The following is a 25,431-nucleotide window of genomic DNA, read 5'->3' as shown; positions in this document are numbered from 1 at the left end:
TCCTTTTATGCATGGGTAGATGGGGAGGGTGGGTGGGTGGGTGAGTGGATAGCTGGATGGAGGAGTTGAAGAGGATAGATGGATGGAAGCATAGATGGGTGGTTTGAAGGGAAGAGTGGTTAAGCAGGGGAGGATGGACAGGTGGGTGGATATAAGCCTTCATGCATGAGTAGGTGGGTGTGTGATGCATAGATGAGTAAATGCATGGGGGAGTGGGTGGTGGATGTGTGCGTAGGTTGTCTGGCGAGTGAGTGAATGGATGGGTGGGTGAGGAGAGAGAGGGGTTGAAGGGATGGATGGATGACGGAACTGATGAAGACTGAGGGACAGAGTAAGTGGCTGTGGACAGTACTGCTGGTAGGCATCTAGTTCTCCTGCAGAGAACAGCAGCCCTGAAGATATAAAATGGAAATGAAAATTCACAAGAAAAAAAATGCAGGCCTAGGGAATAGGAAGATGACATGCTGGGGCCAGAGGGGAGTGGGCACAAGACAGGGGACCAGAAGTCAATCCTGCCTCTGATTGCTCTGGTTACCTCAAAGACTTCTTCATCCAGGATACGGGCACCAAAGATTATCACTCCATGGGTGTCCAATACTGGACGAGCACTTCGTGGGAGTGGCCGGGTGACTCGCTTCTTGCAGTCAACAATGAGGGTGACAGACTGGCCCTTCACAGCCACGGCCACGCGGTGCCACCTGGACATGGAGGGAGAGGTTCAAGTGAACTGGTGGCTGACTGAAGTGGGGGAGTCAACATGGTTGGAGAGCAGTGATGAGAGTTGAAACGAATGGTGATAAGAGCAGTAATAACAAAGGCTACCGTTTACTGAGTGTTTACAGTGCACCAGGCGCCATGCCATCACTTTCTTATTTGTGTCGATTCTATTTAATGTCCATTTTACAGATGTAGAAAGTGAGGCTCAAAAACTTTAAGTAACTGGCCCAAGGTACAGGCAAGTTCAACATGCAGAGAAGGCTGCACACTGTAAAGCCCAAACTCTGGACTAGAAGTGACTGAAGTTTGGGCAGTGGGTAGGTGTGGTGTGGCCCAAAGAGTCTGAAGGGTTTCACAGTTTAGAGTGTAGGAGTTCCGGGGCACTTCCTCCTCAAAGTGTGGGCCGAGCAGACCAGAGAAGCAAACAAACTTACTTGCCATCTGCGAGGCTGAGGCCTCGGAAGACTGGCTGAGCGGGAGGTTGAGGCCGCCCAGTCTGGTCCTCATACAGGAAGCGGACAGGTCGGCCCAGCTCCAGGCCCAGCTGTTGGACACCCTGGGCACTGTAGAGAGTCAGGAGGGGAGCTTGGAGACCAGGGCGAGTCCGGACAACAGTCAGCAGAGAGAAATCTTTGGGAAATCCTCCTAGTATCCAAGAGAGATACACACAGAGTGAGAGGCAAAGGGAGTCGCCACAACCCCTTTCTTTCCTCCTGGTGTCTGATCCTAGGCCCCATCCCATTACCTCCCCCAGGCCTCCCTACCCCACCACGTCACCCATACCTGGGAAAAGCTGGCGAGTGGGTGCACTGAGCTGGGCAGGTCGTGCCACTCGGTAGGCCACATCAGCTGGACAGATGCCTTTCGTTCTCTGGACACCATCAGGGAGGGAGGGGAACCTCAGAGCCCGGAGCACATCCACAGGGGGTGCACCTGGGAGAGTCCATGACTATCAGGAGAAGGGACGTGCCCTCAGGAGGGCATAAATAGGGGACATTTGGGATCTAGAACTCAGCTTTCCAGGGCTCAAACTCCCTGCAAGGCAAAGGTCACCTCACCCTCACTTGCTTCTAAACAGTGCCTGAATGGACTGGAAATGCAAAGGTACCTGGAGGCAGGGCAGCATCAGCCGGCATTCATCCCCACGACACTCCTGCCCCCCTTTCTCCTAGCATCTGCCTGTCTTACACTCTCCCTTTGTCTTTTAGCCTATGAATCTGCCTCTCTCTGTGCTCTCTGAACATCTCTCTCAACTCTCCATCTGTCTCCTGTCTCTCTCACTCTCTTACTCTCTCTGTCTCATTATGTTGGTCTTTCTGTCTCTATCTCTTCTGTCTTCCTCCGTTTCTCTCACATTCTGTCCATCTTTTTCTCTCCCTCGCTCTCACTCTCTTTCCATATCTCTCACTCTCTGGGTCTCTGGCATCTGTCCCGTCTCCAGCACAAACAACATCTGGGCAATCGATCATCCTGGGCACAGGAGGTGCAGGGGGGCCACGAGGAAGAGACCAGAGAGGCAGCTCTGTGGGAGGGGCTTTGAGCAGCTACCGATCCCAGGTTTGGGGGATGGGGTGGGAACAACCCTGACCATGCTGAGGAAAAAGATACAAGAAAGCTCTCCCAGGAGTCTGTGCCTCCTGGTTTGGGAGATGAGTTGGGGAGGGGTGGAGGAATGGGGGGCGGGGGCTGAAGCTGCCACGCGGAGCCGGAACAAGTCCAGGGCCCCGAGCCACACATCTGTGGATCCCATCAGAGTGCTTGCCCAGAACCCAGGCAAGCTCCCCACACCTGGAACCTCAATCCTGTCTCACCCCCCTCACCAACCCCACCACCTGGGACCCAAAGATTCAAGACCCAGCCCACCAGCCCTGTCTACCTAGAACTCAGCTTCCTAGGGCTCAAACTCCCTGGAAAACAAAAGATCACCTCGACCTCACTTGCTCCTCTGTATACATACTCTTCACACCATCAGCTCCAGATTGGAAAAATCCCAAAGAGAGTTCCAGCAAAACTTTCATAGAAGTGTGGGGCAGGGCAGAGGCCAGAGCAATCAGGAGAGCAGAGCTGGGTGGGGTGGTTGAGGTGGGGCGGGCAGGCAGAGAAAAGGCCCTTTGAGTCCAGGAGCTGGGAAACCACGGCCTTCCCCCCTAACCCCCGCCTAAGCCTGGCCCCCGCGCGTGTGGCAGCTCCGCAAACACCAACACACAAGGGCTGCTTTGAGAGACGAAGGGTGAGTGAGACAGAGACACAGAGACTCACAGAGACCCCAGGCCAAGGAGACCTTGGAGGCCCCTACCCTCCACCAAACCCCAGGGGAGTACAATTCGATCATATAGACGACCTACCCACAGGTCCGCCCACCATCTTCCCACACCAGGCCACATACTTGCCCCACTGTCTCCAGCCTAATCTGCCCCACAGGCTCCCCATTGGTAGCCCCATCACCCTCCACCACTCTACCTCTGGCCCCCCAGATGCCTTATTCTCTAACCTTAGGAATTCCACAGTAACTCATTTCCCTAAAGTCCCATCTCTACCGACTCAGCTCCTGAAATAAGAAACAGTCATCTTAGCCATCCTCCTGCCTCCATGCCAGAGGATCCCTCTTCCCCCTAAGAAAGACTCCTAGAGTCTACAGGTACCATACGCCTCAATGTCCTGGCCCTGGGCCTCGCTGTCCTCACATCTTGGAAGTTCTTCCTTCTGAAATCTAATCTAAATCCTTTATGCTGCCATTCTGACCATTTTCTCTCTAAAGCAGAGAAGAATTGAATCGTCAAGTTAAATACAAATCAGCCCTCAGTGTCTCCAGAAATAGTGGACTTTTCCCAGCCTGCTGAGGGCTTGGTGTTCACAGCCCCCTCCTCCCTGACATCAAATCCCCTTTCCTAGAAGCCAGGAATTCTGGGTCCTGGGAAAAAGAAGGAAAAGATCGGGGTTGTGGACACGAGGGTCCCAGGGGAGCCTGGCTGGCCAGAGGGAGGAGGGGCTAGGCAGGAATGCAAAGAGTTGGCTCTGGCCTCAGACACCTGATCCTGGCCTGTCCGGCGGGCCGTCCTGTTGGCAGCCAGCCCCAGTGCTCCCCAGAGCCAGCTGCGTGGCAGCATTGAGGGCACAGGGAGGGGGAGGGGGTCCCTGTCCAGGAGGCTAATGAGACAGGTAGTCAAGGCACCCTTTCTTTCTGGGCTTACTGGGCTCTGCTCTGAATCACAGGTGCTCACCCCTTATCCCAGAGATAGCAACAGAAAGGCCAGAAGACACACACGCCTCACCCATCAACACTGGCATCTACCACCCCCACACCAGCAATGACTGGACCCGGCTGGCCCTGGCCATCTTTAGCTCTGGCCATCTTCAGCTCTTCCCAAGGACCCAAGACAAGCATCCATCCCCATTCAGGGCTCTCGAAAGTGGTCCTCCACCTTTCAGCCCTACCTGCCCTCCCCCAGTCACTTTAAGGAGGAAGAGATCCCTACCCTGAATCCAAGGAACACAGGTGTCCTGCCCTCCAGCCTGGACCCTTGAAGCCCCAAATCTCCTTGTTAGACTCAGAAGCTCCTGCCCCAGGCATCAGCTGTCCCCTTCCCGGAGACACTCGGAGCTCCAGCCACACTCCGAGGACTCAGGCATCAGGACTCCGCTTACCTGCCCAGCCTGGGGCCGCGCTCAGCCCCAGCACCAGAGGTAGGAGGAGGAGGAGGCGATGGCAGCGGCTGCACCGCTCCATGGCTGAGAAACCGGAACGCCGGGTCCCAGGGACCCAGGGACCCAGGTCGGCCTGAGACGCTGGATGCTCTGAGGCTGACAGAAGACAGGGAGCAGACTATGAGCCTCAGACGCTGGGGTCCCAGGGAGGTCAGAGGCTGCGGGCAGCAGCAGCTGTCAGCGGCCCAGCTCCATGCAGCAAGGCGCCGTCGGGACTCCCGGCACTGCTCCCTCCTCGGTGGCTGCCGCTTCTGTGTGTCCCCGGCCACCCTGGCGCCCAGAGCCCCCACCTCGCCCCCGCCCCCGGCCCGGCCCCTGCCTCCAGCCGCCCGCCCACAGCCACCAAGGGGAAACCCCACCCTCAGTCTCCACCTGGGGAGGGAGGCGAGAACCCTCCCTCTCTCTGGCTCTCTCCTGCTCCTTGTAGGTCTCAATGGCCTGTACCCTAAGATTCTCTTTTCGGGAACCCAAATATCTTCCCTAGCCCCTTCCTTTTCTAGGACCCAAACGTCCAGTCACACACACCCACTCCCGTTCCCTCCCTCTTGGGGGCCCAGAGTCCCCTTTCAGCAGAGACCTGGGTGGGATTTAGGGCACAGTGGGAGGGGAGAGGCGGGCCTGGGGGTCGCAGTCCCCACCCCACCCATAATCAGGTCTCCATAATTACTTCCCTCACCCCGCCCCGTGTAATTACAGAGCGGGCCGGGGCGGGGGTATTTATAGACAAGGCTATAGATAGCGACGAACTGGGGCGGGGGATGTGTGGGGAGGTGTTCTACGGGGAGCAAGAGGCCAGAGACCGGAACCCACCGACAAACACAGGATAGTCAGGTCCAAGGATATGCACATGGGGGACGCGGTAAGGGAGTCCCAGGGCCCAGGTAGAGGGGGAGCAGTGGTGAGATGAGCGAGCAGTTGACTCTGGTTGGAAGAGTCCAGGGAAATGGGGTCACTCAGGGACGTGGGCCGCCTCCTGGCGGGCAACGCCTGAGAAGCCCGCAGCGCTCAGCGCCCAGTGCGCCCCCACGAGCAGGCACGGCGCCGGGTCTGCCCGGAGCCCGCAGCGCGGCCGGAGGGAAGGCCGGAGCGAGCCGAGGCGCCGCCGCCCGCTGGCGCGGAGAGGGCACGAGCGAACAAGGCGCCTTTGAGAAGCCACCGCCCCCCTTCCTCCTCTGGCCGGCCCCGCCCCTAGCCTGGCACACCCTCTCCCCCCTCCCCGACAAAGCTTGCCTTGTGTCCCCCACCCTGCGTCCACCTCTTGGGCCCCAGGGAACCTCGGTGGCAGCGTCCAGGGATCGCGTCCGGAGCTCCCAACCGGATACCCCCCCAAGCCCGAAACGGCGCTGCCCATCCTCATACAGTCACCTCAGTCCAGAAAACAGCGATTTTAATTTGAAAGCGATTTTATGTATGAGTGAGAGGGGAAAGGAGCCCCAAAGAGAAAGGACGCAGGGCAAAAATCATGCAGCCCCAGCACCCCACCTCTGCGGGCTGGCCACCTCCCCTCAATTCTCAGGCCAGGATCCTGTGTCCCCAACCTATGCTATGTGCCCAGGGCTGGAGGAGAGCTGTGAAGGGAAGGCCTCCGGGACTACACTCAGGAAAACATCCCCTGTGGGGGCCCTGTCCTCACAGCCCAGGCCCCTTCCCCAAGTTAGACAGAAGAGATGGGGAGGGGGAAAGCTGGGAAGGCTAGTGCTCGGAGAGCCCTAGAGACAGGCCATTTCAGGGCCCTGCCTTTCCCAAACACCCACCTCCACCACTGGCATTTCTTAGTCAACCTGGGAAAGTACAGTACTTCTTTGAGTCTAACTGCAAGTCTCTATCCTCAGAGGAAATTAAAAATAGCAGATCGGTTCATACATCTCCACCAGCCCCTTCACCACCACCACCTTTTTTATATTTCAGTCTGACTGCAGAAGGAGGTGAAGTGTAAAAAGAGACTCTGGACAGTAACAGGGCCCCTCCCTCTTCCAGAGAGGCCCCCATCTGCCAGGTTTGAGAAGAGGAAGGCCTGTCAGGCCCTACTCTCATGTCCATCAGTTTGGGGGGCCTGCCCCCCAATATCCACCTCTGGGGGAGTTCCCCATTTCCACTCTTCAGATGGGAAGCAAAATGAGGCAAGATGAGAAGGAAGCAAGGTCCTGGAGGCAGGGCCAGTGCTTTGTGCTGGGGGAAGGACAGAGGGTGAGAAATCACCCCAAATCACGGGAGACCCCGACAAATTCAGAGACTCAAGGCCACTGAAGGGAGACAACCAGTCTTCACAGGGATCTGGGGTCCCTTCCAACTTGGGGTATCAAGCAGATCCCTTGGAGGGTTTATGTTCTTGGTTCTGCCCTGTACTTCTCACCCCATCAAGGTTCTGGGAACATGGCCCCCCACCCTGCCCCAGGGCTTGGAGTCCCTCTAGGATGTGTGCTCCTCCAGTGTGAGAAGCACCACGTCAGGGTCTGAGCTCAGGCCAGTTGATGGGGAGCCTCAAGCATCTCCATGAGGAAGGTGTCGATGGGGGTGTCACCAATGAGCTTGAAGAAAAACAGATGCTCTAGACACTTAAGGCCAATGGACCGGAGGGCAGGAAGACGTAGCAGCAGCTTGGCAAACCTGGAGTGAAGGTGGGAGAGGGGGATTGAGAGCTGGAAGCACACGGGCCCTAAATACATCCTCATCGCACTCCCCACTCCCAAGGGAGCCTCAGTGCCCCCAGCCCCATCTCACCGTCCCTGCTGCTCAGGGTACTTCTGTTTGCAGTAGGTCTCCAGTGATGCATACACTTTCTCCCGCAGGACCTCCACCTCACTAGGGTTGGAGAGGCCCTTGGCATCTGGGATGGCAGGGAAGAGAGGAGGAAGAGAAATGAAGACAAACCAAATCAGGATGGCCGTGTGGATGTCAGTCACAGGATGCCCCTTTTGGGCTGCATTTGCTTGCCCTTTACCAGAGGCCTGGCAAGGGAAGCAGGGCCCACTGGGTTTGTGGGATGGATCCGTGGATGTGGGTTTTTCCTTGGCCAGTTGGGAGATTTCCAGGTTGAGGGTCTTACTGAGGGGGATAGCTGGGTAACTTAGGAGTCTCGGAGAAGAGGAGGCTCCAAGGTTGCCTTGGCCTTGACAGACAAAGGTAATCCTCCTCTTACCTGGATTAAACAGAATGATTGCCCTCAGGCAGCCAAGCTCTGTCTTGTCCATCCTCATGTCACGCATTTTGGACACTAGCTCTGTCAGCACCCTGGAGAGGGACCTGCAGGTCACTCAAAGGTCACAGCTCAGCCAGCCTTGGACACGGACCAGCCTATAGCCCCACCCCCTCTATCTACATGCCAGCCTAGCCGAGGGCCACTGACCGATCAAAGATGGCTCCTACTCCTGCCGAATGGGCTGAGTTGCGGTGCACATGAAGACCTGTGGCAAGGAGGATGCCATCTCGAACATCAATGGATCGGTGGGAGAAGGAGGCAATGAGGAGCTCATTCCAGCCTGGGTGGGGCAGCAAGGGTCAGGAGCCAGAAATCAGGCCAAGGGATTCAAAGCACATCAGTAGAAGAAAAGGAGAAAAGAGGTGGCGAGGTCAGCAAGTTTGGCTCCGAGTACACAAGGTAAGGCCACTGGGGTCACTAAAGGTTGGGAAGTCAAAGAGGGGTCAAATGTCAAGAGGTCAAAGGGATCCAAGGTCACTGACCTGCCCGCAGCAATATGACCTGATCATCCAGAGGCAAGGAGGAAAAGTGTGGGATCCTCTTCGCCCACTCAACAAGCGTGAATAGCTGTTTGTCAGCTGCCTGACAGATGTTAGTCACGGGGTCATTTGGCTGCAGGGGACAGGGGTAAGAGTTACGGAAGATTTTGAGATACGCTGGGAGCCCCTTGTAAGAGGCTTTTGACAACCCCTCCTTACATATAGTCTTCCTGTGAGCCCCATCCAAACCAATCCCTGTAAGTCAGGCTTCTCTTCTGGCATTCGTGCAAACAATTATTTATTTGGGACATGCCTGTGGTTCTGCCAGTGGGTTGTTTGGGGATTGGAGACAGAAGGAGCTATCACATCCACCTCAGAGGTTTGAAAGACCCTGTTTGGCAGCACTTCCAGTCCCAAGTAGTGTTACGAAGGTTATGAGGGGAAAGGAGGGGGAGGGGATATAGAACAGACCTAGACTGCCTCCCCCAACCCCCATCACCAAGGGGAGTGGATTGACCCCAACACTCACGCTGCTGCCGCTACCCCCGGTTCCCCCAGGACCCTCAACGCCCTGGTCACTCTTCTGCTCCACAGCAAGCTCTGCCTCCAGGATCCTGTCCACAGGCATCTCCTCGGGGGCTCCCCCAGCCCCCTCCCCATCCCCATCCTTGTCCTTTCCCCGCTGACGCTCCTCCTGTACCGCTGCAGGGGGAAGCGGGAGAGAAAAAATGGAAAGTCAGCAGCCATCCATGAAGGGGTTCCACAAATATACTTGGCCTCATCAGGATCTCATGGCCCTTGGGAGATATTTATATGAATGGGGACGTCACTAGAAAGGGTGGACTGGGGGCAGCCCTGAAGCAAGGGTTATAAAAGGGCAGATAAGTCAGTCTGGAAAGGTGAGGTAGGTAAAAGAATTAGGGAGGAATTTAAATGGAGAGCCTACTACATGGTTAAAAAACATGCCTGAGAAAGCTGATTGAAAAAAAAATTTTTTTTAAATAAAATATGCCAAGAAACATGCTAAGCACATTTTAACATTTATTCAATTATCATAATGATGCTGGAAGCATTTATTCTCATTTTTAAAGATGAAGAACTTGGGATTCAAAGAAATTAGTTTGCTTAAATTCATATACTACATAGCAGGTCATACAACTTAATCTAAGTGTGTCTGAGTGCAAATCTTGTGCTCTTCTTACTCAACAAATAGGCAGTGAAAGGAGCACTGGCCTAGGTATTCAGAGATGTGGGTTCTGATCCCAAACCTGCCTGCCACTCCTTTGTTGCATGACCTTGGGAAAGCCAAGCCTCAGGCTCATCTTCTCTAAAGTGGGCGTTTTGACCAAGATGCACTCTAAAGGGTCTCTCAGAATCCTAGGAATCTGACTTAAGAAGATAAGATGGAGAAGGAAGGGAAGCCCTGAGGTCTTCAGTAAAGTCTGTAAGCTTAAGAGTGTCAGAGTCCCAGGAGTTAGAGGAAAGACCACAGATAACAGGAAACAAAGACCAGAGAAGGTCCATGGAATCAAAGAGAGGAGGAACTACTTAGGTTAGAAATGGGGAGACAGCCCATCATGGGTAAGGAAAAGTTATTCTATCCTAGGACCAGTCTAGGGAGGGGTCACAGGTGCAGGCCACAGAGGCCTAATCATTAAGAAGGAAACTGAAGGGCCAGAACAGGGTAACAGGGAGGAGAGCTGCAAAGGGAGAGAGAAATCAAATATCGCCCTCTAGAGGAGAGAGAACAGTCCAGCCTTCCAGAGACGTACACAGTCTGAGTCGGATAGGGGAGAAGGGTATGTGGTCTAAGACACCTGGGTAGGGCAGGTCCTTACCCTCCCTCTTCATGCCAGTGGCCAGGCACTTCTGATAGCGGCAGTACTGACAGCGGTTCCGCTGGCGCTTGTCCACTGTGCAGTCTTTGTTGTCCCGGCAAGAGTATGTAAGGTCCTTGCGGATGGTGCGTTTGAAGAAGCCCTTGCAACCCTCACAGCTGTAAACCCCATAGTGTTTGCCTACAGGGAAACGGGAGGAGCAATAAGAAGGTTGCATGGAGACAGCTTCACCATTTAGTCTCTTTCCAATCTCCCCCTAGCAAAACTTAAAGTTTAAGTCCTCTCCGTTTGCCAAATACAGAGATAGGGAACCAGGAGCTGAGTGATGATCCAGTCCCAGTCTCCCCACTGTTCAGAAACCCTACAGGCACTCCCTTTTCCCTCTGACCTTCCCCCCAACTGCATCCTACATCTCAGCTTCAGTTTCTTTACTCTCATCAAGCCTCCCCCAGGTCACTTGCTCTGACCAAACCCCATAAGCCCTGGGAATCCCACAGGTGATGATACACGGCCCAGACTCTCCCTCTCTGTTCATCCTCTGAGCCCCATACCTGAGCTTCTGTCCCCGCAGATTGCACATAGCCGTTTGCCAGCCCCAGGGCCACCTGGAGGGGGTGGACAGTGCAGGCCCCGGACCCCTAAGACTGGTGGCTTCACATCTTCAGGGGGGCCAGACCCACCCCCAGGGAGTGACACTGTTGAGTTAATCTGGGATGGGGGAAATAGGGAAGTCACAGGAAGACTTGTTGGGAAGGAGAATCTCACAGAAGTGATGGAAATCATTCCCTACCACTAAGCAAGGCCCTGCAGTGCACATTCCAGAGGGCATCATTTACACTGCAGTCTATGTGAAGGGCCATCCCTGGAGCACAACCCCAAAGAGAATAAACAGGCCCCCCGAAATTGTGCAACACAGTGACCCTGAAGGGCAGGTGTCTTGGGAAAGCAGATGGGACCAAAAGGGCAGAAAATCCTGATAGATGAAAAGGACATCAAGAATATCAGAATTAGCTGGGCGTGGTGGTAGGCACCTGTAATCCCAGATACTCAGGAGGCTGAGGCAGGAGAATCGCTTGAACCCAGGAGGCAGAGGTTGCAGTGAGCCGAGATCGTGCCACTGCACTCCAGCCTGGGCAACAGAGCAAGACTCCATCTCAAAAAACAAAACAAAACAAAACACACACACACAAAAACAAAGAATATTAGGGTTCTTTTAGGGGAGGAAGCATGCACTGAAACATCAGTCACCTCAGGAAAGGCAAGGGGTCTCACAAAGACCACAGGACTGACAAGATTAGAGAACTGGAAGGTCAATGGGCCATGGGGAAGTTCACATATGGATCCTCGGTTACAAGGAAAACAAGAAAACGAAAGTGGCCAGGCAGTAAGTTGGTCACAACCTCTCACCTGGGGGCTGCTGACAGGCCCGGAGAATCCTGGGGGAGCTGGAGGGGGCAGACCAGGGGACCCCATGGAAGAACTGATGACTGGAAAGGGAGAGCCCAGTGGGGGGGGTGGCATCGGAGGTGGGGGTGGGGCCCCAGAGCCTCCAAGGGATGGAGCTGTTGAAGGGGGCAGGGGTGGTCCAGGAGGAGAAGGGGGAGGGACTCCCTGGGGAAGGGGATTTGGGGAGGAGCTGTCTGGGCTTCGGGAGTCTTAGGGAGGGGTATGTACACGTACACAGACACAAAAGAGACAGAAGAGACAAAAAAAGAAAATGAGTCTTCAAACATCCAACTAGAGACTTTAATTCTCTAATACCCCACCGTGCCGGACCCAGCCCACTCCACCCATCCCCAAGTCCAGAGACACCCTGCTGCCAAACAACTGTGTAACTCCGGCTGGTCCGATGGTAGTGGGTTATCAGAACTTATTAATAAACATTAGTGTCACTAAAATTGATATACAACCCCCCACTGCTATATTTGACTGGCTAAAAAAACACAGCATAACTCCTCATTGTGGTGAGAGGAGGGAGGTGACAAGGAGAGGAGGATAGTTCAGGTGAGGAAAATTTTCCAACCGATCTATTTGAATACCAGGTCATCCTAAAGCCACACCTGTCTCGTGGGTGGGGCAACACGTGGGGTAGACCATCGAGCCCCTCTATTCCCAGCGTAAAGCCAGGTAGCCAGAGCGTGCAGGGGAAAGAGATAGGCGGGAGAGACCCCTCCTACGACGCAGGATCTGCCTTTAAACGCCCAAAGTTCTGAAGCTTAAGAGGAATCGTGCCCTTCCCACGCCCGCGACCTCCGGTGCCCAAGGCCTCAAGCGGTCACGGTTAGGAGGGCGGAAGCTCCCCTTCCCCGCCCCGCCCCGGGGAGGAGGGTGCTAAGGCCCTCGGGAGGGAGGGGACGCGTGTTTACAAACAAGGGGGCGGGAGCGCCAGGAAAACCAGAGGAGGGTGTGGGGGAGGGGTTGCAGATAACGCGGTTACTGGCTCGCCTGCCCTTCTGCTGGGACACTCACCCCGCCCGCTGTCGCCCATCCCGTCCCGTCCAGCCTCCCCCGGCTCCGGCTCCGGGGTTTGTTGTTCTCCGCCTGCCACCGCCGCCGCCGCCGCCGCTGCGGGATCCAGCCAGGGCCGTCGCCGCCGCCACCGGGACGCGACCCCACAATGCATTTCTTTTCGCACCCCCACCGGCCCACACTGCCCTGCGGCATGCCGCTGAGGGAGGAAGGGCGGGCGAGCGGCCCAAGACATATCCCTGGCTGAGAGTAGGGATACCGAAGAGCTCCCAGGGATTCCCAGGGGTTGATCGGAGGAGTAGCTGAGCACGTAGAAGCCCCTGAGAGAAAGACTCTGGCCTGGATTGGGTAGAATTAAGCCCGTCGCTCTGCTCTGTACCAAAATGACAGCGCCAATGTGGCAGCCATCTTTGTACAGACGGGAAGTCTCGGCGCGAGTTCCCGCCCCCTCGTCTAGTTGGAAACCGAGGAGGCGGTCTCCTCCGGCCTGTTAGCCCGCCTTGCCCACCCTCCCCTCAAATAACCTCCACACTCGCGCATGCGCATCAGTGCAGGATGGATTCGTCGCTACAAGAGTACCGCCATATTGGTAAAGGCACTAGGACGAAGGTGGAACGGAACTTCCTGTTCTCGCGGGAGCTAAAGGCGGGACTGCCACGTCCGAGCAAACCGGGAAAGGAGAGGATCCCGGAGCTGGTGAGAATTCTCTGTTTTTCTCTACCATCCTTTCTAGGCCTTTTCCTTACCTAATGAGTCATAGAGACGAGGGCCCAGAGAGTCTGTAAAGTGGCTGGTGAAAGACTAGTGTCCCAGGGCCCTACATCCGGGAGGGGGTTCGGGATAAAGAGAACTAGTCTTGGGAACAATGTAGGTAGGTGGGAACTTAAGGGAATGGGAGAGCGGCCCATAGAGGTGGACGGAGGGCGCTATTGGAGTAAAGCTGACCCTGTGTAGGTATAGAGTTGAGTCAAGTGGAGTCACTGTCTCTGTCCCTCTGGTCAGCGTGATGGCCAGAGGCCTGGGGGCCCCCCACTGGGTGGCCGTGGGACTGCTGACCTGGGCGGCCTTGGGGCTTCTGGTGGCTGGACTCGCGGGTCATGACGACCTGCACGACGATCTGCAAGAGGACTTCCATGGCCACAGTCACAGGCACTCACATGAAGATTTCCACCATGGACACAGCCATGCCCATGGCCATGGCCACACTCACGAGAGCATCTGGCATGGACATACCCACGGTCACGACCATGGACATTCACATGAGGATTTACACCATGGCCATAGCCATGGCCACTCCCATGAGAGCCTCTTCCACAGAGGACATGGACATGACCATGAGCATAGCCATGGAGGCTATGGGGAGTCTGGGGCTCCAGGCATCAAGCAGGACCTGGATGCTGTCACTCTCTGGGCTTATGTGAGTCTCCAGGGGATGGGAGAGAGAGGGGCTGGTTCTGGATTGTTGGAAAACACCACAGTACTTGACCCTGACTCTCCCTCACCAGGCACTGGGGGCCACAGTGCTGATCTCAGCAGCTCCATTTTTTGTCCTCTTCCTTATCCCCGTGGAGTCAAACTCCCCCCGGCATCGCTCTCTACTTCAGATCTTGCTCAGTTTTGCTTCCGGTGGCCTCCTGGGAGATGCCTTCCTGCACCTCATTCCTCATGCTCTTGGTAAGTAACCTCTGACTTCTACCTCAAATCTAACCTATTTTGTTCTTTGGGGGAAAAGGGTTCTTTCTCCTTTATGATCCCTGACCTTTCGATATTCCCCCAAATATACACCCTTTGTGTCAGATATTCCCTCATCTGGTTTTCCCCCCATCTTCCAGAACCTCATTCTCACCACACTCTGGAGCAACACGGACATGGACACTCCCACAGTGGTGAGGAAGAGACAGATGGGGATGGGAGTTGGGGTGCTGGGGAAGGTCTGTCTCTCCCTATTCCTCACCTCCTGCACTTGAGGAGGAGGAGTCTGTAATGCACATCTCCTTTAATGTCTCAATGCCTCCATTCCCAGGCCAGGGCCCCATTCTGTCTGTGGGACTGTGGGTTCTCAGTGGAATTGTTGCCTTTCTTGTTGTGGAGAAATTTGTGAGACATGTGAAAGGAGGACATGGTCACAGTCATGGACATGGACACGCTCACAGTCACACACATGGAAGTCATGGACATGGAAGACAAGGTGAGCCCAGGAACAACTTTCCCGAAAGCTGACTTGCCTGCCTCAGAGTCTCCTCATCTTACGGCCCTCAGGAGGGAGAGGACATGTTGGAAGATCTGTTCTCCACGCTGACTAACTCTTTTCTTCCCTCAGAGCGTTCTAACAAGGAGAAGCAGAGCTCAGAAGAAGAAGAAAAGGAAACAGGGGGGGTTCAGAAGAGGCGAGGAGGGAGCACGGTACCCAAAGATGGGCCAGTGAGACCTCAGAATGCTGAAGAAGAAAAAAGAGGCTTAGGTAAGGGCCAGAGTTGGTCATAAATTTGGGCAAGGGACATCATCACAAATCACATGGAATATGTGCTGTGGGTAATGGCAGGTGTCTCGGAAACACTAAAAGACTGGGTGTGAAGTGGTCTCTGAGGGGAGGTGTGAGAATAACTGACCAAGACTGAACAAGTGGTGATGGAGGCCTCTGATCATTTTCTCTTCTCGTCCTGTACAAGATCTGCGTGTGTCAGGGTACCTGAATCTGGCTGCTGACTTGGCACACAACTTCACTGATGGTCTGGCCATTGGGGCTTCCTTTCGAGGGGGTCGGGGGCTAGGGATCCTGACCACAATGACTGTCCTGCTACATGAAGTGCCCCATGAGGTCGGAGACTTTGCCATCTTGGTCCAGTCTGGCTGCAGCAAAAAGCAGGTTGGTGATGTCTGCCAAACACAGCTACCTCAAACCCTTTATTTCTCCTCACTCACCCTAAACCCAAACAGCCTCTTGTTAGTTCCAAACAATTCATACTGTCATTGACAAGTCCTCTAGAAATGAGGGGAAAGAAGTTCTGGTTACTTGGTCCTTTAGCTCAGTATTTCTTAAACTGTGGTCTATAAACCATCTGAATGGTTTAGTGGAGTCTTACACACACACGCCTACTCAATCAGAAAGTCTGGAAAGGACCTCTGATCGCTAAGATTTTTCAGAAATTGTCTATTCTAGACTGCCCCCTCCTCTCTTTTTACTTTGATGTTTAGTTTCCAAATCCATGTCCCCTATACCTACACCCCACCAGCCACTTCTAAACCACTGATAATCTTTAGCTATTGGTGAGTGCGTTTTTCTCTTTTCTGCCCATCAGGCAATGCGTCTGCAACTACTGACAGCAGTAGGGGCACTGGCAGGCACAGCCTGTGCCCTTCTCACTGAAGGAGGAGCAGTGGGCAGTGAAGTTGCAGGTGGTGCAGGTCCTGGCTGGGTCCTGCCATTTACTGCAGGTGGCTTTATCTACGTAGCAACAGTGTCTGTGTTGCCCGAGCTGCTGAGGGAGGCATCACCATTGCAGTCACTTCTGGAGGTGCTGGGGCTGCTGGGGGGAGTTGTCATGATGGTGCTGATTGCCCATCTCGAGTGAGGCGTGAGATAAACTACTCCTGCCCCAAACTTCTACCCCTAACTCCAGGTCAGTGGTGTGTAGAGGTTGGGGGCCCTGGCCAGGGACATCTGCCAAAGGAAGGAACTGTAGACTGGGAGAATGGTTACTTTGGCATTAGGGCCTTCAAGGGCTGGCAGTCTTAGAGGCTGGAGCAGTGAGAATGAGAGGCCAGAGGGATGATAGTGTTGGGCACCCCTTGACCATGTTGGGGCCATGAAGAAGGTTGGAAGGGAGAGGGGGTGATGGCAGCTTACCTGGTGTCCCCTACCCCACCTGTTCTCGGAGAACCAAGTTGCCATACAGAAAGTTCTCCAAGGTCCAGTTCCCTTTCTCCCACCAGTCGGTGAAGGCTTCAGAGAAGACCAGAGTCCTGGACAGAGAGGGTAACAGGAGGAGTCGGGGATAAACATCAGACATCAATCATGTGTCCTAATTTGGGAGTGATTCCGGGGGATGGGGGTGGGAGAGGGTTAGTTGGTAATCTCATGGCCTGATTTTTTTTGTTTCTATTCCTTTTATATCACTGTTTGACTCGAGGGGGAGGGGTGGCAACCGGAAATAAAGTCCTCCGATCTTCCGCCCCACATGCAGTCTTTGTCTTTTTGGGGGGAATGGGGCCCCCTGTCTTCTCCGCACCCGGGGCCCCTAAGCAGCAGTGTCTGGCCACGCCCCCGCAGTGGGAGGTCGGCCTGCGCTGGTGGCCACAGATGGCCTAAGGCTGGCGGGTCTTTGATTGGCCCCGGCTTTGCCCTGGCCACACCCCCCTCTGCGCTGGGATTGGCTTAGTGCTGGGGTTCCCACCCACCCACAGGCCGCAATGGCGTCTCAGCTCCAGAACCGGCTCCGCTCCGCACTGGCCTTGGTCACAGGTTGAGGGGGTTCTCTCCTGGGGCGGTTTGGGGTGTTGGAGTGATGTCAGGGGCTTGCCCTTGGAGTCCGCGGCTGCTGTGACCTCTGACCCCTTATCCACATTTTACTAACTTTCTGCCCTGTGACCTCTGATCTCTGCCGCCTCCTCCCCTTGCCCGGTCCGGCGTGTTCTGTCCTACCTCAGGTGCGGGGAGCGGCATCGGCCGAGCAGTCAGTGTACGCCTGGCCGGAGAGGGGGCCACCGTAGCTGCCTGCGACCTGGACGGGGCAGCGGCACAGGAGACGGTGCGGCTGCTGGGCGGGCCAGGGAACAAGGAGGGGCCGCCCCGAGGGAACCACGCTGCCTTCCAGGCTGACGTGTCTGAGGCCAGAGCCGCCAGGCGCCTGCTGGAACAAGTGCAGGTGAACGCCAGGCTACCTTCCCCCTCTAAAGCTCTAATATTACCTCCACTGCCCCGGCTCTTTGGCGGGGGGGGGTTTGATGCGTAACTTCCCCCTCCCATAGGCCTGCTTTTCTCGCCCACCATCTGTCGTTGTGTCCTGTGCGGGCATCACCCAGGACGAGTTTCTGCTGCACATGTCTGAGGATGACTGGGACAAAGTCATAGCTGTCAACCTCAAGGTGGCGATCTCTGAACCTGCTACTTTTGGCCCCCTTAGCCTGGAGAGGGAGTTGAAGGAGGGCTGTCACCCCAGCTGATCTTTTCTCCCTTGTTACCCTTTCCCACCAGGGTACCTTCCTAGTCACTCAGGCTGCAGCACAAGCCCTGGTGTCCAGTGGTTGTCGTGGTTCCATCATCAACATTAGTAGCATCACAGGAAAGGTCAGGTTGAGTTGGACGAGGTCAGCCAGCCAAGTGGCATAGAGAGGAGAACTCCTCCTTGAGACTCCTGACTCATTCCACATCTCTGACTCACCTATAGGTGGGGAACATGGGGCAGACAAACTATGTAGCATCCAAGGCTGGAGTGATTGGGCTGACCCAGACTGCAGCCCGGGAGCTTGGACGGTTGGTCAGATGCTTGAGGGTGCTGGGGAGCACCTGGGGGGTCTGAAGGAGGGACCAGCATTCAGCCTTCTCCAGAATCAGCAGCCACTCTCCTTCCCACAGACATGGGATCCGCTGTAACTCTGTCCTCCCAGGGTTCATTGCAACACCCATGACACAGAAAGTGCCACAGAAAGTGGTGGACAAGGTAGGAGGCTGTGGGTGGAGGGCAGAAGCATTCAGAGACTCAATCTCTCTGGGCTTCACAGAGAGAGAATACTGGGCACAGTTCCTGGCAAACATTAAATATTCAATGAATGTATGAGGAATGAAAACAAAAAAGGGTCACAGACTCAGTCTTCAAAAAAATCCATAAAAGCAGCTTTCACCCACATGAGTATTTCCTTACAGATTACTGAAATGATCCCGATGGGATACTTGGGGGACCCTGAGGGTGAGCACTGAATGGAGAGGAGTCCCTGGGAAGGGGGCCTGAATGAAGAGATCCCCAAGGTTTTGGGATTTTCTACGGGACTGGTGGTTGGTGTCTGTGGAGAGGTTTGTGGGGAGGGATGTCTTTGGTGGGAGATTATAGCTATTTTGGGTCTATAGGAGTGAGCAGGATTCTGCCCTCTCCCCACCATTCTCGTAGATGTGGCAGATGTGGTCGCATTCTTGGCATCTGAAGACAGTGGATACATCACAGGGGCCTCAGTGGAAGTCACTGGTATGAGGCCAGCATGGGGAGGGACAGGGCAGAGAAGTAGAACCCAGACTATATGAGAAAGCAAGTAAGGGGAGTCTGGAGCCACTGGGAAGGGCAGAGGTCCCCAAGGCCAGGGACAAAAGTGGGCACCCCCTAGCCCATTTGTCTCTCCACCCATGCATCTGTCCAAATGTTTCTGCCCCTCCCAGGAGGTCTTTTCATGTAACCGCCTCAAGGACCCTGGACTCTGCTCACCCCCCCATCACTGTGCCTGGCCTCCTGCTGATGAGGACTCTAAGTTCCCAGGCTACAAAAGGGGTGGCAGTGTATGGCTCAGGAATGCTGAATATGGGAAGCAGGGGTGCTTGTGACCCTAATAAATTCCAAATCCTCTTCCCTGCCACCTCCGGTTCTTCTTGTGTCCAAGCCCTCAGACCCTTCCCCACCTCCCCCTCCTTTCCCTTTCCCGAAGGATTGTTCCCTTTCACTGCCTGGTCTCCCAGGGCAACCCCCGCCGCCGGGTGTGAGAGGAAAGAGTGTGTGTCACTGTGTATGCGTGACACTCCGGGTCTTTTTGGAGGGAGGGGTTTCTGCATCACCCCTTTCCACTGGTTCTGCAGCACCAGTCCCCTCCCCCCAACTCCCTGGGTTCTTATGGTCCCCAAGGTTGATTTGTTCATGGCCTCATCTTGGTGTCCAGTCTGGCCTTGAAAGGGGGTCTTGGAACAGGTGGCCCTCCCCCACCCCTCTCCTTTCTCTGAGTCCCCCCCTCCCCTTTCTCTCCACCTTACAATAGCTGCAGCCGGCCTGGGGTCGGATGGGGGGGATTAGGGGAGGGGGCCAGGATTAGGGGAATGAACCAGCCGATGAAAGGGGCTGGAGAGAGCAGGAGGGAGGGGGCTGGAAAGAGGAGGAGGAAGGGGAGGGGGGTCTGCGCTAATCGACTCTGGCGCCCACATAAGGACTGGCCACGGACTGAAGGAGAGGACAGGGAAGTAGGGGGGAACTGGGGTGGGGGGCGAGGGCACCCACTGCTGCCTTGTCCCAGAGACAGGCCACCCCCTGGCAGCCGCAGCCCAAGTCCGGGAGCCTCAGCTCGGGCGGGGACAAGACGTCCATCAGGGTCTCTAACTGCCCCCTACCCCCTCGCTCCGTATCCCTCTCATTCCCTACACTCAATGGGGATCGCTCTGCCCCTTCCTCTTCTCTTTCCTCCCCATCCCCTTCGTTTACTTTAGAGTCCTGGAAGAGGCTTCTGCCCACTTCCCACTCCAGACATTCTGACCCTGTGTACCCCACCCACACGCGCACCCCCACTCCCCAATGGGAGCCCCATCTTGTGTGTGTCCCTGTTTCCGCGTGGTGTCTCCATTCCTCCCGTTCCTCCCGTGCGCCTCCCTCCCTTCCCCGCCCCGGGCCGCGGCTCCTGATTGTCCAAACGCAATTCTCGAGTCTATGGCTCTGGCCGAGAGTTGAGTCTGGACGTCCCGAGCCGCCGCCCCCAAACCTCGAGGGGGAGAGCGGGTCGGAGGGTCTAGGGAGAACCAAAGTGGAGGGTGGAGGGAGTCCCCAGGGTGGTAAGGGGAATCCCGAGCACATCGGGACCTAGGTGCGTTCTCTGGACTAGAGGGCAAAAGCGGCAGAGGATCTTTTGCAGCCTTTTTCCACGGAATCCTGGAATGGGGGTTACGGAGAAGTAAGGGGGGTTGATCCCCAGAGTCGCCAGGGTACGCAGAGTGGGGGAGGTAGCCCTTTTCACGAACCCTCTGTCCCCTCCTGGGGTCCCAGATATTCCAGGCCCCGCCCCCTGGAGCTGAGGCCCTGGGTGGGGGCCTCTGGAAGGGAACCGAGGCTAAGGTTGTTGGCCGCGCGACGGTGCTGGGCCGGGGGCGGAGACCGTGGTTCCCTAAGTGGCGCAGAACTCCCGGGACGCAGGATCCTCACGTGGGACTAGCTCGTCCCGTGGGCGGGAGAACCTCGGCGTCCACGTCCCGTCCCACCCGCGCCGCGAATGGCGGGTGACGTCTCCGCCGGCGGGGGGGCGGGTGTAGCGGAGGAGCAGGCGGAAGTGACGTAGGGCCCCAGCGCCCGGGCCATGGCGGCGGCGGTGGCGGGAGCTGCTGTCTGAGCAGCAGTTGCGGACCCAGCGAACTTGGCGCAGGAGCCCGGGCCTAGAGAGAGGCGCGGCGGCGGCGGGAGCGCGAACGGCTGGAGCTGGGTGAGGGGCAGTGCCGGCGCGGGGGCGGGAGCGGGGTCGGAGAGGGGCGCTTCTGGAGGGGCGGGGTCTGCGCGAGGGGCGGCCCCCCTAACGCCCTCCTCCCCTTTCCCCCACCCCCAGCCTTCCTCGCCTCCTCCTCGGCTGTAGAGCTCTGGTGGGGGGGTCTGTGCCCGGTCACCATGACGACGCCGGCGAATGCCCAGAATGCCAGCAAAACGTGGGAACTGAGTCTGTATGAGCTGCACCGGACCCCGCAGGTGACAGGCATTCTCCCTTTCAGGCTTACCCCCTCCCGCAAACCCCTCCATCCACAGACCCCATCACACAGCTTCTTTTCCATAATTTGCTCTATTCTGCCCTGCCTGGCCCTATCTTTGAATCACCTTAATCTTTACAAAGCACTTCGCATTTACCTCATTTAATCCTCAAAACAGTCCTGCCAGAGAGGTGGAGCAAGTATTATTGTCTTCATTTGAAAGATCGCAAACACAAAAATTACCTTCCCTGTTCCTCATTTAGTATTATAAGTCAGTGCATATAAGACTCACCTTGGGAGTTTATTAAAAGCAGAGCTTCATGCTCCCCAACATTCTGATTCAGTAGTGGATTGGGTTCTCAGAATCTGAATTTTTAACAGGCACCCTATGGGGTTCTAATACAGGTAGCACCAGGACTTTAAAAATTTTTGTCGAATAGTTTTTCTCAGCCACAGATTTGTGCCATCTTCACTCCTAGGCCACTTAGTTACCTCAGATCCTCCTATTCCAAAGCTCCTACTCTTAGTTAATGGACACTAAAGTCTGTCTTTTCTCCATTTGCTCCAAGTCATCAGTCCTTCTCTTTCTCAGAATTCTTGTCTCGAATAGAGACCAGCATGGGTACCCAGATTCTGCCTTCTCACTGTATTTTTCAAAACTCTTATTTTATGGGCTGCTGTTTCTAAAACCCCTTTCCCTCTAACCCACACCACCTTTCTACTCACTGATGCCTCCAGGAAGCCATAATGGATGGCACAGAGATTGCTGTTTCCCCTCGGTCACTGCATTCAGAACTCATGTGCCCTATCTGCCTGGACATGCTGAAGAATACGATGACCACCAAGGAGTGCCTCCACAGATTCTGCTCTGACTGCATTGTCACAGCCCTACGGAGCGGGTAATAGGAGAGACATGTTTGAGATGAGATGAAGGGGTACAAAGTTAGGGCCCTCTCACTGGTCTTGGTTCAGCTTAGGCTTCAGTTCCCTTGACTGACCACTCAGGGCTTCCCTTCTTCTACCCCAGGAACAAGGAGTGTCCTACCTGCCGAAAGAAGCTGGTATCCAAGCGATCCCTACGGCCAGACCCCAACTTTGATGCCCTGATCTCTAAGATCTATCCTAGCCGGGAGGAATATGAGGCCCATCAAGATCGAGTGCTTATCCGCCTGAGCCGCCTGCACAACCAGCAGGCATTGAGCTCCAGCATTGAGGAGGGGCTACGAATGCAGGCCATGCACAGGTGTGAGGGTCAGGAGAGAAGCAGGAGTGGTGGGATGGGTCCGTGGATCAGTCTTTGTTGCCTGCTAGCTTCTAAGCCTCAGCATCCTAAGAGCTGACCACAGACTGATCATTAGGGCTGGAAATCATGGGTATAAATTGCAGTTTCTTAGTAAACAACTGGCACTACTATTCTTAAGAAAAATATAGGGCTGGGCACAGTGACTCACATCTGTAATCCCAGCACTTTGGGCGGTGAGGATGGGAGGATCACTTGAGCCCAGGAGTTTGAGACCACCTTGAATAACATAGGGAAACCTCATCTCTACAACAAATTAAACATTTAGGTGGGCATGGTGGCACATGCCTGTAGTCCTGCCTACTTGGGAGGCTGAAGTAAGGGGATCCCTTGAGCCTAGGAAGGAAGTGGAGGCTGCAGTGAACCATGATCATACCACTGCACTCCAGCCTGGGCGAAAGAAAAAGGCCCAGTCTCAAAAAAAAAAAAAAGAAGAAGAAGGAAAAATACAGTTTACCTCTTGACTTTCTAGAAGTTAGAACAGTAGAGCGATTTTGAGAATAAGCTCTGGATTTATACTGCTGGAAGTTAAATCACCTCCTAGGCCAGCATCTCTCAGTCTTTCATGTGTATCCAAATTACCTGTAGATCTTCTTCAGATGCAAACTCTGATTCAGTATGTCTACAGTTGGGCCCGAGAGTCTGCATTTCACAAGCTCCCAGGGGATGTCTGTGCTGCTACCACATTTTGAGAGGTGTCAGCCTATGATCGCTAACAAGTTACTTAACCTCTCTAAGCCTCAGTTTCCTCAGCCATAAAATAGAGATAATATAATTACCTGTGTCATAGGATTCATTGTATTAGGTGAGGGGATTGGTGCAAAACACTTAGCAGAGTGCTTAGCACACAGTTAGTGTTTAATAAATGTTAGGTATCATCATGAGGATTTTTCTTATCTCTTAATTCTCTGAAGTTTAAAGTCTAAGCCCTTTATCCTGGATGCTTTCTAACCTTAATCACTTGCTTCTACAGGGCCCAGCGTGTGAGGCGGCCGATACCCGGGTCAGATCAGACCACAACGATGAGTGGGGGGGAAGGAGAGCCTGGGGAGGGAGAAGGGGATGGAGAAGATGTGAGCTCAGACTCCGCCCCTGACTCTGCCCCAGGCCCTGCTCCCAAGCGACCCCGTGGAGGGGGTGCAGGGGGGAGCAGTGTAGGGACAGGGGGAGGCGGCACTGGTGGGGTGGGTGGGGGTGCCGGTTCGGAAGACTCTGGTGACCGGGGAGGGACTCTGGGAGGGGGAACGCTGGGCCCCCCAAGCCCTCCTGGGGCCCCCAGCCCCCCAGAGCCAGGTGGAGAAATTGAGCTCGTGTTCCGGCCCCACCCCCTGCTCGTGGAGAAGGGAGAATACTGCCAGACTAGGTGAGGAGCCCTGTCCTTCCCCCAGCCACTGAGAAACCAAAGATCACAGATTTCCATCAGAAGTGGGCTTTGCCCAAACCCAAAATACTACCCCAACCCAGAATCCATTTTGGAAAGCCCCTACCTCCAGTCCCCATCTGAGGCGTCCTGGCTCTAAGCCTGTCCTCCCTCCCACTCCAGGTATGTGAAGACAACTGGGAATGCCACAGTGGACCACCTCTCCAAGTACTTGGCCCTGCGCATTGCCCTTGAGCGGAGGCAGCAGCAGGAAGCAGGGGAGCCAGGAGGGCCTGGAGGGGGCGCCTCTGACACCGGAGGACCTGATGGGGGTGGCGGGGAGGGCGGGGGTGCCGGAGGAGGTGACGGTCCTGAGGAGCCTGCTTTGCCCAGCCTGGAGGGCGTCAGTGAAAAGCAGTACACCATCTACATCGCACCTGGAGGTGGGGCGTTCACGGTGAGAGCTTCTGAGGGCAGTAGTAGAAGAGGGGAGAGGAGGGAGGGTGATCTGGGCCACATAGAACCATGAACCTGGTCTAACTCATCAGCACTCTTCCCCTATATATCCTCCATCTCTTTCTATGTCCCTTCTCCTTTCCCATCATCCGTGTCCTTTTTTGCCCCATCCCTTTTATTATTCCTTTTTTCTTTCTTTCTTCCTCCCTTCCACCTTTTGCCTCTCATTCATTTCCTTTTCCATCTTCTCCAACTTTCTTCTCTCTTTTCCTCCCCTCCCCCTTTTACTTCCTCCTCAGACGTTGAATGGCTCGCTGACCCTGGAGCTGGTGAATGAGAAATTCTGGAAGGTGTCCCGGCCACTGGAGCTGTGCTATGCTCCTACCAAGGATCCAAAGTGACCCCACCTGGGGACAGCCAGAGGAAGGGGACCATGGGGTATCCCTGTGTCCTGGTCCATCACCCCAGCTTCTTTGTCCCCCAGTATCCCCAGCCCAGCCCGCCAACAAGAGGACACAAATGAGGACACGTGGCTTTTATACAAAGTATCTATATGAGATTCTTCTATATTGTACAGAGTGGGGCAAAACACGCCCCCATCTGCTGCCTTTTCTATTGCCCTGCAACTTCCCATCTATACAACGTGTTGGAGAAGGTGAAGAACCCTCCCCTTCACGCCCTCCTACCAACAACAAACGTGCTTTTTTCCTCTTTGAAACCTGCAGTTCTGTGTGTCTGTTTATCAGGAGTGTAGAAGAAAAAGGGAAATAGATTGGGGAGGGAGGCCTAGAAATAATGTAAAATCAGCGTTGGAAATGGGGAGAAAATGTCGGGTTATTCATGATATGTCGTCGGAAACTCCAAATTAGCAAATATGTATGAAAATAGGAACTATCTATGAAGCTGGAAGACAGGATAAAAAACAGGTGCCAAGTCGGACCCCAGACTTCCCCGAAAACTTGAGTCGCCCAGGCTGAAATCCAGGGTTTCAAGACTAAAGTGAAAGCAGGAAAATGGCTCAAAAGAGAAAGGGATGTTTGTAGATGTGGGAAGGACCGTGATGTTTGGAAGTCACTGTGAGCAGCTGGTTTCTATAGCTGGAAAGAGGGAGGAAGGTGGGGAGGGCTGCGGAGGAGCTCCCTGTTCCACATCCCGGTCCCCGGGCCACCTCCCAAAAAAGGGCAGGCTGGGCTGCGGACTAGGAGTGCGAGTGCACAGCCCTTGCCCGCCGGGCGGCAGGGCTGAGCGGAGGGAGGGCCGCCCGGGAACTGTAGTT

At 55.1% G+C, this 25,431-nt stretch overlaps 5 protein-coding genes across 25 annotated transcripts in view; 3 read left to right on the top strand and 2 right to left on the bottom strand.

Moving 5' to 3' along the window:
- The window catches only part of COL11A2 (collagen type XI alpha 2 chain), a 30,533-nt gene extending 24,971 nt beyond the window's left edge, over nucleotides 1-5,562 (bottom strand). For 8 of the 14 annotated variants that reach the window (XM_065544173.2, XM_065544175.2, XM_015449567.4 and 5 more), the window contains exons 1-4: nucleotides 4,363-4,514; nucleotides 1,501-1,650; nucleotides 1,152-1,362; nucleotides 536-698 (exon numbers count right to left, since the gene is read on the bottom strand). In XM_065544173.2, the coding sequence (XP_065400245.1) occupies nucleotides 536-698; nucleotides 1,152-1,362; nucleotides 1,501-1,650; nucleotides 4,363-4,444 (606 nt within the window). In that variant the 5' untranslated portion in view covers nucleotides 4,445-4,514. Of the gene's footprint in view, nucleotides 1-535; nucleotides 699-1,151; nucleotides 1,363-1,500; nucleotides 1,651-1,825; nucleotides 1,895-2,674; nucleotides 2,824-4,362; nucleotides 4,676-4,794; nucleotides 4,892-5,232 lie in introns of those variants that run through there. The other 6 variants (XM_065544171.2, XM_074038383.1, XM_065544170.2 and 3 more) reach the window with 5 other exon arrangements.
- A 230-nt stretch (nucleotides 5,563-5,792) lies between these two features.
- Nucleotides 5,793-12,837, bottom strand: RXRB (retinoid X receptor beta). Of its 4 annotated transcripts, none has more exons than XM_005553333.4 (10): nucleotides 12,408-12,837; nucleotides 11,346-11,593; nucleotides 10,490-10,646; nucleotides 9,939-10,118; nucleotides 8,630-8,802; nucleotides 8,104-8,233; nucleotides 7,769-7,901; nucleotides 7,562-7,665; nucleotides 7,144-7,249; nucleotides 5,793-7,029 (listed from the first exon to the last, which is right to left on the bottom strand). In XM_005553333.4, the coding sequence occupies exons 1-10, from the start codon at nucleotides 12,640-12,642 to the stop codon at nucleotides 6,882-6,884; spliced, it is 1,614 nt and encodes a 537-aa protein (XP_005553390.1). In that variant the 5' UTR covers nucleotides 12,643-12,837; the 3' UTR covers nucleotides 5,793-6,881. The 4 variants fall into 4 exon arrangements, with proteins under 4 accessions (XP_005553390.1, XP_005553391.1, XP_045246615.1 ...); XM_005553334.4 differs by having other exon boundaries at nucleotides 7,562-7,653; XM_045390680.2 differs by lacking the exon at nucleotides 11,346-11,593.
- A 217-nt stretch (nucleotides 12,838-13,054) lies between these two features.
- Nucleotides 13,055-16,584, top strand: SLC39A7 (solute carrier family 39 member 7). Of its 2 annotated transcripts, XM_065544177.1 has the most exons (9): nucleotides 13,055-13,103; nucleotides 13,410-13,710; nucleotides 13,747-13,824; nucleotides 13,913-14,081; nucleotides 14,240-14,293; nucleotides 14,431-14,595; nucleotides 14,728-14,868; nucleotides 15,077-15,273; nucleotides 15,707-16,584. In XM_065544177.1, exons 2-9 carry the CDS (start codon nucleotides 13,414-13,416, stop codon nucleotides 15,977-15,979), a joined length of 1,374 nt encoding a protein of 457 aa, XP_065400249.1. In that variant the 5' UTR covers nucleotides 13,055-13,103; nucleotides 13,410-13,413; the 3' UTR covers nucleotides 15,980-16,584. The 2 variants fall into 2 exon arrangements, with proteins under 2 accessions (XP_065400249.1, XP_005553394.3); XM_005553337.3 differs by having other exon boundaries at nucleotides 13,410-13,824.
- Nucleotides 16,585-16,809: 225 nt separating this feature from the next.
- HSD17B8 (hydroxysteroid 17-beta dehydrogenase 8) lies at nucleotides 16,810-18,968 on the top strand. 3 transcript variants are annotated; one of them, XR_276586.4, is made up of 9 exons: nucleotides 16,810-16,869; nucleotides 17,055-17,272; nucleotides 17,376-17,492; nucleotides 17,602-17,694; nucleotides 17,795-17,880; nucleotides 17,983-18,067; nucleotides 18,271-18,372; nucleotides 18,512-18,586; nucleotides 18,775-18,968. XR_276586.4 is itself a non-coding variant. In XM_045390683.2 (9 exons), exons 1-9 carry the CDS (start codon nucleotides 16,818-16,820, stop codon nucleotides 18,789-18,791), a joined length of 786 nt encoding a protein of 261 aa, XP_045246618.1. In that variant the 5' UTR covers nucleotides 16,810-16,817; the 3' UTR covers nucleotides 18,792-18,968. The 3 variants fall into 3 exon arrangements, 1 of the variants encoding a protein (XP_045246618.1); XM_045390683.2 differs by having other exon boundaries at nucleotides 18,271-18,313; XR_006697516.3 differs by lacking the exon at nucleotides 18,775-18,968 and having other exon boundaries at nucleotides 18,271-18,399.
- Nucleotides 18,969-20,638: 1,670 nt separating this feature from the next.
- Nucleotides 20,639-24,873, top strand: RING1 (ring finger protein 1). Of its 2 annotated transcripts, XM_005553330.4 has the most exons (7): nucleotides 20,639-20,783; nucleotides 20,904-21,040; nucleotides 21,778-21,938; nucleotides 22,067-22,282; nucleotides 23,313-23,702; nucleotides 23,883-24,156; nucleotides 24,455-24,873. In XM_005553330.4, exons 2-7 carry the CDS (start codon nucleotides 20,963-20,965, stop codon nucleotides 24,554-24,556), a joined length of 1,221 nt encoding a protein of 406 aa, XP_005553387.1. In that variant the 5' UTR covers nucleotides 20,639-20,783; nucleotides 20,904-20,962; the 3' UTR covers nucleotides 24,557-24,873. The 2 variants fall into 2 exon arrangements, with proteins under 2 accessions (XP_005553387.1, XP_045246617.1); XM_045390682.2 differs by lacking the exon at nucleotides 22,067-22,282.
- The last annotated feature ends 558 nt before the right edge of the window (nucleotides 24,874-25,431 follow it).

The sequence above is a fragment of the Macaca fascicularis genome, chromosome 4 (genome assembly GCF_037993035.2).
Source record: "Macaca fascicularis isolate 582-1 chromosome 4, T2T-MFA8v1.1".
Taxonomy (NCBI): Eukaryota; Metazoa; Chordata; class Mammalia; order Primates; family Cercopithecidae; genus Macaca; species Macaca fascicularis.
Note: the sequence above shows the minus strand (reverse complement) of the source record. Positions and strands in the feature narration are given on the sequence as shown.